The sequence below is a fragment of the Haematobia irritans genome, chromosome 3 (genome assembly GCF_050003625.1).
Source record: "Haematobia irritans isolate KBUSLIRL chromosome 3, ASM5000362v1, whole genome shotgun sequence".
NCBI lineage: Eukaryota > Metazoa > Arthropoda > Insecta > Diptera > Muscidae > Haematobia > Haematobia irritans.
The window spans coordinates 15,733,117-15,749,718 of NC_134399.1; the positions used below are offsets into that span (position 1 = coordinate 15,733,117).

Genomic DNA, 16,602 nt, shown 5'->3' on the forward strand with positions numbered 1-16,602 from the left:
AAAATTTTCTGTAGAAATAAAATTTGGACAAAATTTTCTATAGAAATGAAATTTGGACAAAATTTTCTATAGAAACAAAATTTATACAAAATTTTCTATAGAAATAAAATTTATACAAAATTTTCTATAGAAATAAAATTTGGACAAAATTTTTTATAGAAATAAAATTTATACAAAATTTTCTATAGAAATAAAAAATTTGGACAAAGTTTTTTATAGTAATCAATATTTGACAAAATTTTCTTTAGAAATAAAATTTGGACAAAATTTTCTTTAGAAATAAAATTTGGACAACATTTTCTATAGAAATAAAATTTTGACAAAATTTTCTATAGAAATGAAATTTGGACAAAATTTTCTATAGAAATAAAATTTGGACAAAATTTTCTATAGAAATAAAATTTGGACAAACATTTTCTATAGAAATTAATATTTGACAAAATTTTCTATAGAAATTATTATTTGACAAAATTTTCTATAGAAATACAATTTTGACAAAATTTTCTATTGAAATAAAATTTTGACAAAATTTTTTATAGAAATAAAATTTTGACAAAATTTTTTATAGAAATAAAATTTTGACAAAATTTTCTACAGAAATAAAATTTGGGCAAAATTTTCTATAGAAATAAAATTTATAAAAAATTTTCTATAGAAATGAAATTTGGACAACATTTTCTATAGAAATAAAGTTTTGACAAAATTTTCTATAGAAATAAAATTTGGCAAAATTTTCTATAGAAATGAAATTTGGACAAAATTTTCTATAGGAATATAATTTATACAAAATTTTCTATACAAATAAAATTTTGACAAATTTTTATATAGAAATAAAATTTGGACAAAATTTTCTATAGAAAAGATATTTGGACAAAATTTTTTATAGAAATAAAATTTCGACAAAATTTTCAATAGAAATAAAATTTCGACAAAATTTTTTATGGAAATAAACGTTTGACAAATTTTTTAATAAAAATCAAATTTTGACAAAATGTTGACAAAATTTTCTATAGAAATGAAATTTGGACAAAATTTTCTATAGGAATATAATTTATACAAAATTTTCTATACAAATAAAATTTTGACAAATTTTTATATAGAAATAAAATTTTGACAAAATATTCTATAGAGATAAAATTTTGACAAAATTTTCTATAGAGATAAAATTTGGACAAAATATTCTATAAAAATTAATATCTGACAAAATTTTCTATAGAAATGAAATTTTGACAAAATTTTCTATAGAAGTAAAATTTATACAAAATTATCTATAGAAATAAAATTTTGACAAAATTATCTACCGAAATAAAATGTTGACCAAATTTTCTATAGAAATAAAATTTTGACAAAATTTTCTATAGAAATGAAATTTGGACAAAATTTTTTATAAAAATAAAATTTTGACAAAAATTTCTATAGAAATAAAATTTTGACAAACTTTTCTATAGAAATAAAATTTTCTCTAAATTTTGGTAAATTATTTTTATTTCAAGTGGCATCCGTGCTTTAGACTTGTGTTTATTCCGATCCCTAGAATTCCAACCAATGAATGCCAATTAATTACAAAATGTAAAAGCATTCTTTTGAAAATTGTTTCTTACTCTATCAAAACGTTGACCAATCTTTCAATTAAGTGTCCAAATCTTTTCCGAGCACCACTCTAGCCACATCAAAGTTAACTTTTAGAAGATAGTGACCGAAAATTACTTTATTTTTTCTTTTCTAAGGACATTTGTGCTTTGGCCAATGTGTACTGGATGGTTTCCTCTTGAAGCAAAAAAAAAAACAAAAAACTGTGCTTCCTTTGGTTATACAACTACAACATATTACCTGAAGTATAGCTTAACATCATCCAGTTTTGTTGGCAAATGCCATCAAGAGAAGCCACTACATATAGGAACAGTAACCATAGAGATTGTAAAAACTTTATATCATGGATTGCTGTATAAGAAGAGAAAGATTTTTTTTTTTTTTTTTTTTTTTGAGAATACTGGATGCGTTTTAATTGTTTTGCGGCCAATGGACAAAGCCTTTTTGCTTCGTCTGAAGTGGAGATGAAATGCTTTTTAAATTTTCTTTTGTTTTGGATGAAGTAGAATTTAACGAATGCGATATGGCTGGAAGACAATAGTTTTTAGATACAAGTAAAGGGTGATTCTTTTGAGGTTAGGATTTTCATGCATTAGTATTTGACAGATCACGTGGGATTTCAGACATGGTGTCAAAGAGAAAGATGCTCAGTATGCTTTGACATTTCATCATGAATAGACTTACTAACGAGCCACAACGTCGAATTTTCAGTGAATGGGCCCTAGAAAAGTTGGCAGAAAATCCGCTTTTTTATCGACAAATTTTGTTCAGCGATGAGGCTCATTTCTGGTTGAATGGCTACGTAAATAAGCAAAATTGCCGCATTTGGAGTGAAGAGCAACCAGAAGCCGTTCAAGAACTGCCCATGCATCCCGAAAAATGCACTGTTTGGTGTGGTTTGTACGCTGGTGGAATCATTGGACCGTATTTTTTCAAAGATGCTGTTGGACGCAACGTTACGGTGAATGGCGATCGCTATCGTTCGATGCTAACAAACTTTTTGTTGCCAAAAATGGAAGAACTGAACTTGGTTGACATGTGGTTTCAACAAGATGGCGCTACATGCCACACAGCTCGCGATTCTATGGCCATTTTGAGGGAAAACTTCGGAGAACAATTCATCTCAAGAAATGGACCGGTAAGTTGGCCACCAAGATCATGCGATTTGACGCCTTTAGACTATTTTTTGTGGGGCTACGTCAAGTCTAAAGTCTACAGAAATAAGCCAGCAACTATTCCAGCTTTGGAAGACAACATTTCCGAAGAAATTCGGGCTATTCCGGCCGAAATGCTCGAAAAAGTTGCCCAAAATTGGACTTTCCGAATGGACCACCTAAGACGCAGCCGCGGTCAACATTTAAATGAAATTATCTTCAAAAAGTAAATGTCATGGACCAATCTAACGTTTCAAATAAAGAACCGATGAGATTTTGCAAATTTTATGCGTTTTTTTTTTTTAAAAAAGTTATCAAGCTCTTAACAAATCACCCGTTATTAATGGGGGGAAAAGGATTACAACGCAAACGAGCATTTCATTAAGATGCCTGAAAGTATGCTATAGATTTTTTTCTTATATCACAAATCATATTTAAGCTAAATAAAGGAATAAATAATTCTGTTGCTCTGAAGCATATTTTTAATTTAAATTAATAAATTGAAATTAATAAAAATCTGCAATGAAACACAAACATTCTGCGAAAATGTAAAATTTTAAAAGAAATCAATTCATATAAAAATTCAATTATTTCTCTTAGCTTGGGTACATTAAATTTTTAGTTTTTATTAATTTCTCCAATATTTTCCAATTTTCATTAAATTACTTCCTAGAAACAAATAAAAATGGAAAATTTAATAATCTATATCTGTAAGAAATAATTGCATTTTTATTTATCTCCAAAAATCGAAAAATACAAGACAATACAAAAAAAAAAACATTCAGTTTTTTTTTAACTCTCAAATTATAAGGACATTTATATACTCCAACCAAACCATTACTGTGTACTCTCCTCTGTAACACTACTTCCTGTGTAGTTAATCATTTCATTTCATCTTATCATCTCGGAATCTATCATGTCTTAAGGGACTTTTCCCACTCCACCCCCACAAAAGTAAGTTTAGCCTAATATGTGACACATGTCAAGTTGGATGGAAGTGTTTGTGTTGGTAGGCTGGAATACTGATGTCCTTGTAGATAAAGTGCTTCGCATATAGTTCTCCTTGTGTTTGTGGGATTTGAAGTAATGGAGAGTAGTGGCAGAAAATTGTAGTAATTAACTAAATCTGACTAAGTTGAGCTTAGACCATCATAAGACCATCGAATACATTTGTGATGGGGAAAAGCAAATCTTGATAAATTGTCATTTACAAAAGACATACAGGGAAACATCTTAATTAAGGTTGATGAATTTCCATTTGACGTTCATGTATGTGGGCAACGAAGATATCATGAAAATTTTAGCCATAGTTAGATGAACATTCCCTTTGATAGTGTACAAGGAATCTTAAAAAAAATTAATTAAGAAAGGAAATTAATCAGGAGATGAATACCTAGTTAAAAGTTAAAATCAATTACTATTGTGGAAAAATGGTAAGTTTTAAAAATTTTATTCCTATAGAAAATTTTGCTAAAATTTTATTTCTATAGAAAATTTTGTTAAAATTTTATTTCTATAGAAAATTTGGACAAAATTTTATTTCTATACAAAATTTTGTCAAAATTTTATTTATGTAGAAAATTTTGTAAAAATTTTATTTCTATATATGAAAAGGCGGGGAATTAAATAAAATAATTTATCAATGAGGGGGGAAATAAATAAAACACAATTAAATTTCGGGTTTTAAAAAGATAAATTAAAATTTAATTTATTGGCGGGGGTATTCGTACCTTCGGGTATTTGAGCGAGAGAGTAAGTAAGAGAACAACTTTCGTTCAATTATGTGTCATTTCAATTTTTTCATATTTCGTTATAAATTTTAGGGGTGTATTTTACAATTCATTGTACCTAAAAACTAACAGGGTGCCAACCTGAACATCCCGCCCCCCTTGCAGGAATGCAACATAGGGGCAAGCAGGAGCTAGGGGACAATAAAAACCGAGAATTCAATTTACAATTCAAATGGACATACAAATACAAAAAACATAAATAAATAAATTCAAATTCAGTGGGACCCAGAATGGACGTGAATCACAATAGTAGCCGGCCCATGACCGGTATTGGGGCTAACTGTGGTGGAGTTGGTCGGATTGTGGCCACAGGTGCATCGTCCACTGATGGTCCTCTGCTGCTGGGTCTCTGGGTTTCGTGCTACCCTCCTGGAGGCATTATTACGGCGCCGAGCATCATCGGAGCGCCTTTGATGGGAGTCACGTTGCGGTGGCTGTCTGATAGCTCTAGGAGCCTTCTTCACCTTTTGGGGTCGACTAGCGACGGCTCTGGGGGGATCTTCGCGCTTCCGCTGGTTCCCAACAAATCTGGGGTGGAGCATTGTGTGGTGCTCACCACAGCACTCCATACACCTTTCCCGACTCCTGCAATCAGTCCTTTTGTGTGACTCCGCCAAGCAATTAAAACAATAGCCGAATTGCATTACGGCTTTACGACGTCTTGCAGGGTCCATAGCTCGGAAACGCGGGCAAAGGCGGAGTGCGTGTGGTTGCAGACACACTTTGCATCTCACCTCACCACACTTCTTCTTTGGTTGGGCGACGTCCACTTCTACCTCAGGGCGCTCGTTTTTTAGACGACGTGATGGGCCAGACATGTCTGGAAATACGAAAATAAAAGATGGGACAGCACACACACAAAGAAAAGAAATGGTTATTAATTTTGTCCATCAACAGGTAGTAGTACGAGTTTGACAACGGGCCTTGTAATAGTACAATTTCCAACCCTGATGTCAACAACTCGCACTTTGTAGAATCTTTTCGATTCTACCTACTTTCCACTCTGGTGGAGGCAAATTATCTTTCCTGATTACTACCAGGTCACCAACGGCAAAATCTCTTTGAGGAAATTTCCACTTATTTCGCTTATGGAGTTCAACGAGATATTCCTCTTTCCACCGTTTGGCGAAAGAGTGATAAAGGACCTTAAGTTTCTGCCATCTATTCACATAACTTAACGACTCAATTGCCGTGTCGGGCTCCGGTGGGGAGAGAAGGGCAGAACCTATAAGGAAGTGTCCTGGGGTCAAAGGAGCCAAATCGTTTGGATTATCGCTCATAGGACTAAGGGGCCTAGAATTAAGGCATGCCTCGATTCTAGCTAGCATTGTGCTGAACTCTTCAAAAGTAAACTTCTGAGCGTGAGACACTTTCTTAAGATGAGTCTTGAAACTCTTAACTCCTGCCTCCCAAAGACCACCCATATGTGGCGCACCAGGGGGAATAAATTTCCATTCTAATAATTGGAAGGCGTTAAGCGAAATAAGATTTTGCTTCACTTCAGCGAGAAATCGGGCTTGGTCTCTACCAAGAACATTAGAAGCTCCTACAAAAGATGTCCCATTATCCGAAAACATCTTAGAAGGGCAGCCTCTTCGGGAGAAAAATCGGGTGAATGCAGCAATAAAACAATCAGTCGACATGTCATTTGTCGCTTCCAAATGAATTGCCTTAGTCGCAAAGCAGACAAACACAAGCACATATCCCTTAGTGATACGGCAACCTCTACCAATGTAGGTCTTTATATCAAAGGGGCCTGCAAAGTCGACTCCAGTGCATGTAAACGGGCGAGACAGTGTAGTTCTCTCAGGGGGAAGAGCGGCCATAAGTTGGTCTACAGTTTTCTTCCGAAACAATACACATGTACGGCAATTATGGATGATTGTTCTGACGAGATTCTTCAGTCTGGGAACCCAAAATTCCAATCTCATTAATCTCAACATTAATGCATTTTCACCATGCACCGTATTCCTGTGAATGTACTCCAGGTACAATCTGGTAAACCGGGCATCAGAGGGTAGAATTTTGGGGAATCTCTCGTCATAGGTGAGAGTAGGGGAACGCGCAAGTCTACCATTCATCCGCATAAATCCAACAGAATCTATAAACGGATTGAAATTCAACAGAGGGCTCTTTCGAGATAACTGCGTATTGTTCTCCAGCGTCACATATTCAGGGAAATGTCGACGCTGGCAGAGGACAACAAGACGACCTTTCACAAAGTTGATCTCACCCTGTTCCAAGTTGAAGGATGAATGCGTCTGTGTCGATTTAAACTTCGGGTGTATTCGATGAAAGAATCTGAATACATATTGTTACGAATTTGATAATTATAGATTTAAGCTTATTTAAATTTCAAATTGTAACGATAAAATTTCGCTATCACTTGTTGGAATCATCTACTCATTTTCTAGTATTTTCCCGAACTTCTTTTATGTTCTTTTGTTTGCTTACTGAAATGTTAGTTCTTACTCTCTCATAGAATAGCAACCCCTTTGCTTTGTTATTCTGCATTCTCATTTTATCTCATTGTCTATTGTCATTGTTGTTGTAGTAATGCGAGCATATATCTATGTGAGTGTGTATGTGTTTGGCAGCCACCAGACGAACAACTTAATGGTCGTAGATCCTTCTAGCATTGTCTAAGAATGTTCTGGCGTTGCCAGAATATTGTAGTGCTACCAGAATGTTCTCGTATTGCCACACCGTCATATATAAAAGCGCTCGCATGCTGCTAACGAGCCAGTCTTAATTAAAGCGTCAAACGAATAACTTCAGTGTGAACGAATTGTAAAGTGTGAAGTCATAGTAAATAAATTGTAGATTGTCGTTATTTAAAAGAACTGTGTTTTAATTGTCCGGTAATTAAAAACGCCTAAATATAAAAACGTAACAATTGGTGTCGGAAGTGAAATAACGAAAAAAGTCTACAATGAAGTTTAATGAGCTTCGAGTGGAAGACTTAAAAAAGGAATTGAGCAAACTGGAGCTGCCGACAACAGGCAATAAGGCCCAGCTTCAAAAGCGTCTACTGGAAGAGTTTAAACGGCGTAATATGGACATTGCGACGCATGAGTTTGATTATAAGGAAGACATTGATGAATCAATACTCGTCAATACAAGCAGTGTAGAAACTCCGTCTGTGGCTTCGAGTGTTGTAGATTACACATCAATGCTCAGTGTTTTGAGTAAAATGATGGAGGAAAACTCTAGAAAAATCATGGATGAGAATTCTAGAAAAATAGAAGCAAATTCTAGAAAATTGGAAGAAAAATTCGACGAAAATTCAAAAAAGATGGACGAAAATTCAAAAAAGATGGACGAAAATTCTAGAATTCTCAATGAAAAACTTCAAGAAATTTCTGAAAGCATGGAGAAACGTGTGGACCATATAGAAGGTCAAATTATAGAATTGGATAAGAAAGTTCTTTCCGTAGATGAGAAAATTGTGGTTCACGATGAGAAACTTCTACACCTGGAGAAAAAAATGGCTGACCTGGAAATTAAAGGTTGTCCCGTGCGCGTAATCGACGGCCCAAAAATCAAAACTCCTGTTTTTGATGGCTCAACGTCATTTGATGTCTTCAAATTCCAATTCGAAATGGTTGCTTGTAAAAATTTGTGGAATGACGATGATAAAGCAATTGAACTTCTATTGGCATTAAAGGGCAATGCTGCTGATGTGATACAAAGCATTCCCGCTGCTTGTAGAAATAACTATAATGAAGTAATAGCGGCACTTCAACGCAAGTATGGTGGAGAGCACAAGCAGGACATCTTCAGAATGGAATTGAGAGGAAGAATCCAGAAACCGAATGAAACCCTACAAGATTTCGCAACAGAAGTTGAGCGGCTAGTGCTTTTGACATACCCAGGTGAGAGTCATCCTCTTGTGGACCGCATCAAGATTGAGACCTTCGTCAATGGAATTCGAGATCCAGATATAAAATGTGCAACATATGCGTCACAAAAGGCTACATTCGCTGAAACAGTAACATTCGCACTTGCACAGGAGACTGCAAGATTGCTAGCACGGCCTCAAATTCACAAAGTACGCAGAGTAGAGACCGAGTGTGAAGAATCGAAATCTATCATTGACTCGATGAAAGAGGCAATGAAGCAGGTAATGCAAGAATTGAAACAGGATGCAACTAAATCCCGAATCAAATGCTATAACTGTGATAAGCCGGGACATTTAGCTCGAGAATGCAAAGCACGACGCAAACGGTCAAGATCCACATCACCATCTACATTAAACAATAGCCATAAGAAGGTGACCCCACAGTCAAGTGAGTCACCTTTAAACTAAATCGAGCTAGTTCAGCGGGGCAAGAGCTGGCTCCCACAGACGATGGCCCCACCATCTCCATAGCAATAGTTCAACAGAAACATAACAATTTAACTATTGCGGGTGTTATTAATGGCGACAAGCGTACTTTGACGTTGGATACTGGTGCATCAAAGTCTATCATTAGATCTGATTTAGTAAAAGGAAAAGTTACACCACTGATTGGAGTCAAGCTACGCACGGCTACAGGGGAACCCGCAACCGTATATGGAAAGGTCGCCGTAAAATTAACTATTGCTAACAAATCCGTTACTTATGATTTCATTGTGGCCGATATAGTAGACGAAGTTATAATTGGAGCGGATTTCATGATTGCTTTTGGTCTCAATTTGGATATGAAGCGTCGTGTAATGACATGGTGCGATGCCGAAATAACGGTAAACGTGGGATACGACGAGAATACACCTGTCAGACGTTTGACAACGAGCCAGTCAGAGTCTATACCACCGAATGCCGAAGCAATTATATGGGTTTCTATGAATGGAGATTGTGAAGTCGGCCAATTGTGGGTTGTTGAACCAGCAGAAAACAAAAGCAACAACATCTTGATAGCAAATGCCCTGGTAACAACGAACGAAGAGAGACTAATACCAGTTCGTGTCTTGAACTTGTCTGACAATCACGAGCAAATTGTAAAATTTTCTGACATTGGCAAATGTACACCAGCTGAGGCAATAGTCAATTTGGAAGGCAACTCATCAAAGACACATGGAGCAGTGAGAAAACATCTAGAAGGGTATGTCGAGGCTTGGACACGTCATCTATCGCCGTCAGAGAGAAATAAAGCCAAGCAATTGTTGTGGAAAAACGCCTCTGCTTTTGCTTCTGAAAAGGGAAATCAAGGAAGAACATCTGTAGTGAAACATGAAATTAAAACCGCAGAAGAAAGGCCCATAAAACAGGCACCACGAAGTGTCCCCTGGCAAAAAGAGATGAAGTTCAAAAGCTCATAAAGGAAATGGCGGAGAGTGGTGTGATCGAGCCGTCATCAAGTCCTTGGTGTTCCCCAGTTGTGCTGGTCAAAAAGAAAGATGGAAGTACCCGATTCTGCGTGGACTACAGAAAACTGAATGATGTCACCAAAAAGGACAGTTATCCGCTTCCACGCATTGATGACACGTTGGACACACTAGCCGGAACAACATGGTTTTCTACGCTTGATTTGCAGAGTGGATATTGGCAAGTAGAGATCGCCGAGAAAGACAAAGAAAAGACGGCTTTTGGCGTTAATGGCGGTCTCTGGCAATTCAATGTAATGCCGTTCGGGCTCTGCAACGCTCCGGCTACCTTCGAAAGATTGATGGAGCGGGTACTGAAGGGGTTGCACTGGAAATCGTGCTTGATATACTTGGACGACATCATAGTGATGGGCAAAACATTTGACGAGCACCTTAAGAACTTGAAAGACGTTATCCAGCAATTGTCAGCCGCTCGTCTACGCCTTAACGCCAAGAAATGCTCCCTTTTCCAGCGGGAAGTTAAATACCTGGGTCATCATGTGACTGCAGAGGGCATATCCACCGATGAAGACAAAATCCAAGCTGTCAGAGATTGGCCACGACCCCGAAATCTCCACGAATTAAGAAGTTTCCTTGGGTTATGTACATATTACCGACGATTCGTCCCAAACTTCGCCAGCATCGCCGCTAGTCTCCATAAATTGACGCAAAAAGGTCAGAAGTTCCAGTGGAGCGACGAACAGGAGGATTCATTCCAACATTTAAAAGAACTTTTATGTTCAGCTCCTGTTCTAGCGTATTCTATTCCGGGCGATAAATTTGTTTTGGATACAGATGCTAGCGCGCATGGTATTGGAGGTGTGCTATCCCAACACATAGACGGCAAGGAGAAGGTCATCGGATATTTCAGCCGAACGTTGTCCAAGCCCGAAAAGAACTACTGTGTAACGCGACGAGAGCTGCTAGCCGTCATAGAGAGTGTAAAACATTATCATAAATATTTGTATGGACAACACTTCTTGCTCAGGACTGATCACTCAGCTCTACGATGGTTGCTCCAATTCAAGAATCCGGAAGCTCAATTGGCACGTTGGATCGAGAGGCTCCAAAGCTATGATTTCAGTATCGAGCATAGAAAAGGTGGAAAACACGGTAACGCTGACGCGTTGTCACGTCGACCTTGCAGTATAGAATGCAAGCACTGCTCGAAAGCTGAACATAAGGAGGAGATTGTTGATATTCGGCTGTTACACATCGAATCTGGAGTGGACTGGCCAACAGAACAGCGTAAAGATCCCATTTTGAACAAAATTATTTCGGCAAAGGAAGAGAACGAGAAGCCCAGTAAGAAAGACATCGCAGCCGAAAGTCCACTTATGAAATCATACTGGGCTCAATGGGATAGTTTAGTTCTAGTCAATGGATCCCTGCAACGTAAATGGGAAAGCGAAGATGGCAAGAGCAGCCGAAATTTGATCATCGTTCCAGATTCCAAAATAAGAGACGTTTTGGCGGAGTTCCATAATGGTCCCAGTGGAGGTCATCTGGGAATAACCAAAACCGCCGAGAAAGTGAAGCAACGATTCTACTGGGTTGGATGCCAGAAATCAATTGCTGAATGGGTAGCCAATTGCGAGAAGTGCATGAAGGCGAAAGGTCCAACAAGGAAAAGTCGAGGTCCTATGCAAGAGTATAGACCTGGAGCCCCGTTTGAAAGAATAGCAATGGACGTGGCAGGCCCTTTCCCAGTAAGTGATTCTGGAAACCGTTATGTCCTTGTGGTCATGGATTACTTCAGCAAATGGCCGGAGGTGTATGCAATTCCAAACCAAGAGGCAAAAACGATTGTGGATGTGGTCAACAAAAACTGGATATGTCGCTACGGTGTGCCGTCCGAGATTCACTCAGACCAGGGAAGAAATTTTGAATCGGCCATATTCAAAGAGATGTGTGAATCCCTTGGTATCAAGAAAACGAGGACTACGCCATTACATCCACAATCCGATGGCATGGTAGAAAGGTTTAATCGCACCCTGGAGGAACATCTTCGAAAAGTGGTGGACAACGGCCAGAGGGACTGGGACGAGCATATACCAAAGTTTTTGCTGTCCTATAGATCTGCCATTCATGATTCCACCTCTCGAACACCGGCCAATGTTCTATTCGGAACTGAGTTAAAGTTGCCTGGAGATCTGATATTCGGCGCTAAACCTTATGAGCTCGCCATGGAAGAAAACAGAAACGACATCCCAAACACTTTCGGAGAAGTTCACGAATCAGTGCGCAACAAAATAAAAATGGTCAGCAACAGAATGAAGGCGAGATACGATCGTGCTGTAAATACTGAGGGCTTCCAAGAAAAAGAATTCTGCTATTTAACCCGCAACGAAAGAAAGGACTGTGTCCCAAACTGCAAACCCAGTGGGAAGGCCCATACAAAGTCATCAAGAAGATCAATGATGTTGTATACCGGATTCAGAAGGACGACAGCCCTAGATCAAAGATGAAAGTTGTACATCTGGAACGATTGGCTCCTTACGGAACAGGTTCTGTGCCTGTTCGGGACGAACAGGCTTAAGCGGGAGGCAGTGTTACGAATTTGATAATTATAGATTTAAGCTTATTTAAATTTCAAATTGTAACGATAAAATTTCGCTATCACTTGTTGGAATCATCTACTCATTTTCTAGTATTTTCCCGAACTTCTTTTATGTTCTTTTGTTTGCTTACTGAAATGTTAGTTCTTACTCTCTCATAGAATAGCAACCCCTTTGCTTTGTTATTCTGCATTCTCATTTTATCTCATTGTCTATTGTCATTGTTGTTGTTGTTGTAGTAATGCGAGCATATATCTATGTGAGTGTGTATGTGTTTGGCAGCCACCAGACGAACAACTTAATGGTCGTAGATCCTTCTAGCATTGTCTAAGAATGTTCTGGCGTTGCCAGAATATTGTAGTGCTACCAGAATGTTCTCGTATTGCCACACCGTCATATATAAAAGCGCTCGCATGCTGCTAACGAGTCAGTCTTAATTAAAGCGTCAAACGAATAACTTCAGTGTGAACGAATTGTAAAGTGTGAAGTCATAGTAAATAAATTGTAGATTGTCGTTATTTAAAAGAACTGTGTTTTAATTGTCCGGTAATTAAAAACGCCTAAATATAAAAACGTAACAATATGACAAAACTCTTAGGGCTCTGGATAAATCAGAGAAACGGGCCAAAATATCCTCAGGAGGGGATAATTGGTTCAAATTGACTTGAATCGGTTTAGTTTCAAGATTCGTCATGATTCTAAACGTAGATTTTGGCCATTCGGAGCGAGGGCGACATAACCAAGCGGGACCTTTCCACCAAAGGTTATTTGTTAGAAGATCGCGCGCTGAAGAACCTCTCGAGGCTATATCAGCGGGGTTATCGTGTGACAGAACATGATGCCAATTACTAGTACCGATTTTCGTAGAGATGTTAGCTACTCGATTCGCAACAAACGTAGGCCAGTGGCACGGGGGCGTCTGAAGCCACGACAAAACTATCGTCGAATCAGTCCAATAGAATGCCTCAATTTCTGGGAGACTCAGCTCGGAGCGAATAGTCTCAACCATATCAGCCAATAGAGTTGCACCGCAGAGCTCTAAACGGGGCAAGGATTCAACCTTGATTGGCGCTACCTTAGTTCGTGCTGCGAGCAGATGCGTGACATAATCACCAGGGGCGTTTTTAATTCGGACGTATAGTGAAGCCGCATATGCTTTCTCAGAAGCATCACAAAATGCATGAAGCTGAACTTCATGGTCTGGGCTGAAACCAACCCATCGGGGGATCTCTATCCGTTCGATTTCACTATAATCGTCCAAAAACGCAAACCATCTATTCAGAGTCATGGGTTTCAAACATTCGTCCCAATCTGTTTTGTCCTTCCAAATTTGTTGCATTATAATCTTAGCAACTATTATCTTAGGGGCCAGCCAACCTGCTGGATCGAACAATTTAGCTATCTCAGACAAAACAGCTCGTTTGGTGACGGAAGATCTAGTAGGGGCTGAAACCAACTTGAAAAAGAAAACATCTTTTCCAGCGTTCCAACGTAAACCCAGAGTCTTGGCGGTACTTTCATTGGAAATATTCAAAAAGTCATTATCCAATAAATATTCGGGGGGTAAATCTAACAAAAGACCCTGCACATTAGAAGTCCATTTTCTTAGATTAAACCCAGCAGAACCTAGAACTTCCTTAAGTTCATCACGGCTCTTCATGGCATCATCTAAACTGTGAGCTCCTGCCAAAATGTCATCGACATACATCTGCGAACGTATTATCTCCGCAGCAGTCGGGAACTCACCCTCGACGTCATCAGCAAGTCTAAGTAGGGTCCGAATAGCAAGATATGGGGCACAGTTCACACCAAATGTGACCGTGTTCAATTCGAAATCTTGGATTATATCATCAGGGGCTAGACGGAAAACAATTCGCTGATATGACGCCTGATCGGGATGAATCAGAATTTGCCTATACATCTTCTCGATGTCGGCATTGAAGACAAATCTAAATAATCTCCATCGGAGAATCAAAACAATTAGATTTGCTTGTAGAACGGGTCCAGTATACAATACGTTATTAAGACTAACGCCATTAGAAGTGACACTGGAAGCATTAAACACCACACGTAATTTAGTGGTGGCGCTGTCAGGCTTGAAAACAGCGTGATGGGGTAAATAATACACAGTATTAGAAGAATTTACCTTATTCTCATCAACCATGGTCATATGTCCCAAATCAGCGTACTCTTGTAGTACCCTGTCATACTGAATCTTCAGCTCGGGATTTCTCATTAACCGCGACTCATTTCGCTTAAATTGAGAAATGGCAATATTCCGGGACAAACCAAGTTGCAAATCTTTGGGGTATTCACGCTTAAAAGGCAGTGAAACAACATATCGACCATTATCATTACGATAAGTCGTTCGTAGGTATAATTCCTCACACCATCTATCCTCTTCTGACATAGTGCATACTTTCGGTACATCTTCGATTTCCCAAAACCTAGCAAGTTGATCATTCAACTCTATGTGGCTGTAAAATGATACCACCGACTGTAGGGGCTTGGTTTGGGAGACTTTGCCAGTCACGATCCAACCGAAAACTGATTTCTGGGCAATAAGATCACCATTAGGGTGCTTATGAACATCAGTATGCATTATCCGAGAATATATATCACCACCCAGTAAAAGGTCCATATGAGAACACTTTAGATCACACATCGTGACTTCGGGCAGATCTACATCTAGTAGCTGTGACAATGAATAAGTAGGCAAACGACCAGTTAACTTGTCAACCACATACGCATCTGTCGACAACTCAAAAGTTGGGTCAATAGGGGAGCACAAAGAGATCCTACAAACATTAGTAGACTTCGCCGATATCGTGCCGTTTAGGCCAACAATATTCGCAGAAGTAACTGGGAATATCGGCAAAGCAAGTTTCTTTTGCAACTTTCGGGAAATAAAAGTTGCTTGCGAGGCAGGATCGATCAATGCTCTAGCAGAACACTTCACGCCATGACAACACAAATCTACCACAGTAGTTCCCAAAAGAACTGTAGAAAACTGTGATGTTTCCATAGCAGTTGCAAAAGTTTGCAACGAACGGGCAGCCTCTGATGTAGAAGGAACATCGTCAGAAGCTGATCGGGCTGGATTTCCCATATCGCGGGTCATTCCAGGTCGTGAGCTCGAATCTCGACTTACTTGTGCTGAGGATTCCCTTCTATGTAAGTGAGAATGATGTTTTTGTTTGCAGAAGAAACATATATTTGAGCTCTTACAATTGCTAAAAGTGTGCGACGAAGCTAGACAATTTGTGCAACATTTGAGTCGCTTGACGGTTTCCAATCGATTGTTAACCGACATTTGAAGAAATTCTTCGCATAATCGTAGGGGATGCGATTCGGAACAAAGAGGACATTTCTGCTGAGGATTAGATGGTATAGTAGTAGAGAAGCTCTTAAAACTTCTATTACCATTATTATTAGTAATTGACTTTCTCTTTGGGCTAGTAGGTTTCCTTACATAACTCGGACCAGAAGACGTCGAAATATTATGGGCGCCTTTAATGTCAAAGACGGACTCAAGGGTCTGATACCGAGCAGTCAAGAACTTATCCATTGTTTCCCATTTAGGTAGGTCAGAACTTGACCCTTGAGATTGCTCCCAATGTCCTAGGGTAACTTCAGGAAGACGGGTGGAACATATGAAAACAAATATAACGTCCCAATTCTTCGTATCAATGCCCAAAAGAGACAAATTAGTTATCCAATCGCTCATAGTACGCTGCAATTGCTTAATAGAGGGGCCAGATTCCTTTAAAACGGGTGCAAGATTGAATAAAATCTTGAGTTGGGCGTTTACAAGAACCCTTTTGTTCTCATAACGATCGACTAAATTTTGCCAAGCCATCTGAAAACCCTCATTAGTAATCGGACATGTTTTGATTATATCGCGGGCTTCACCTTCCGTCTTTTGCATCAGATAATAAAGGGTGATTCTTTTGAGGTTAGGATTTTCATGCATTAGTATTTGACAGATCACGTGGGATTTCAGACATGGTGTCAAAGAGAAAGATGCTCAGTATGCTTTGACATTTCATCATGAATAGACTTACGATCTGCCACAACGTCGAATTTTCAGTGAATGGGCCCTAGAAAAGTTGGCAGAAAATCCGCTTTTTTATCGACAAATTTTGTTCAGCGATGAGGCTCATT

At 38.5% G+C, this 16,602-nt stretch overlaps 1 protein-coding gene across 1 annotated transcript in view; it reads right to left on the bottom strand.

The window, feature by feature from the left end:
• The window catches only part of LOC142230770 (uncharacterized), a 32,408-nt gene extending 16,042 nt beyond the window's left edge, over positions 1 to 16,366 (bottom strand). Inside the window, exons 1-5 of the mRNA XM_075301398.1 lie at positions 13,026 to 16,366; positions 5,502 to 6,835; positions 5,269 to 5,354; positions 4,780 to 5,046; positions 4,616 to 4,665 (exon numbers count right to left, since the gene is read on the bottom strand). Of these exons, the coding sequence (XP_075157513.1) occupies positions 4,616 to 4,665; positions 4,780 to 5,046; positions 5,269 to 5,354; positions 5,502 to 6,835; positions 13,026 to 16,366 (5,078 nt within the window). The remainder of the gene's footprint in view (positions 1 to 4,615; positions 4,666 to 4,779; positions 5,047 to 5,268; positions 5,355 to 5,501; positions 6,836 to 13,025) is intronic.
• Between the last annotated feature and the right edge of the window lie 236 nt (positions 16,367 to 16,602).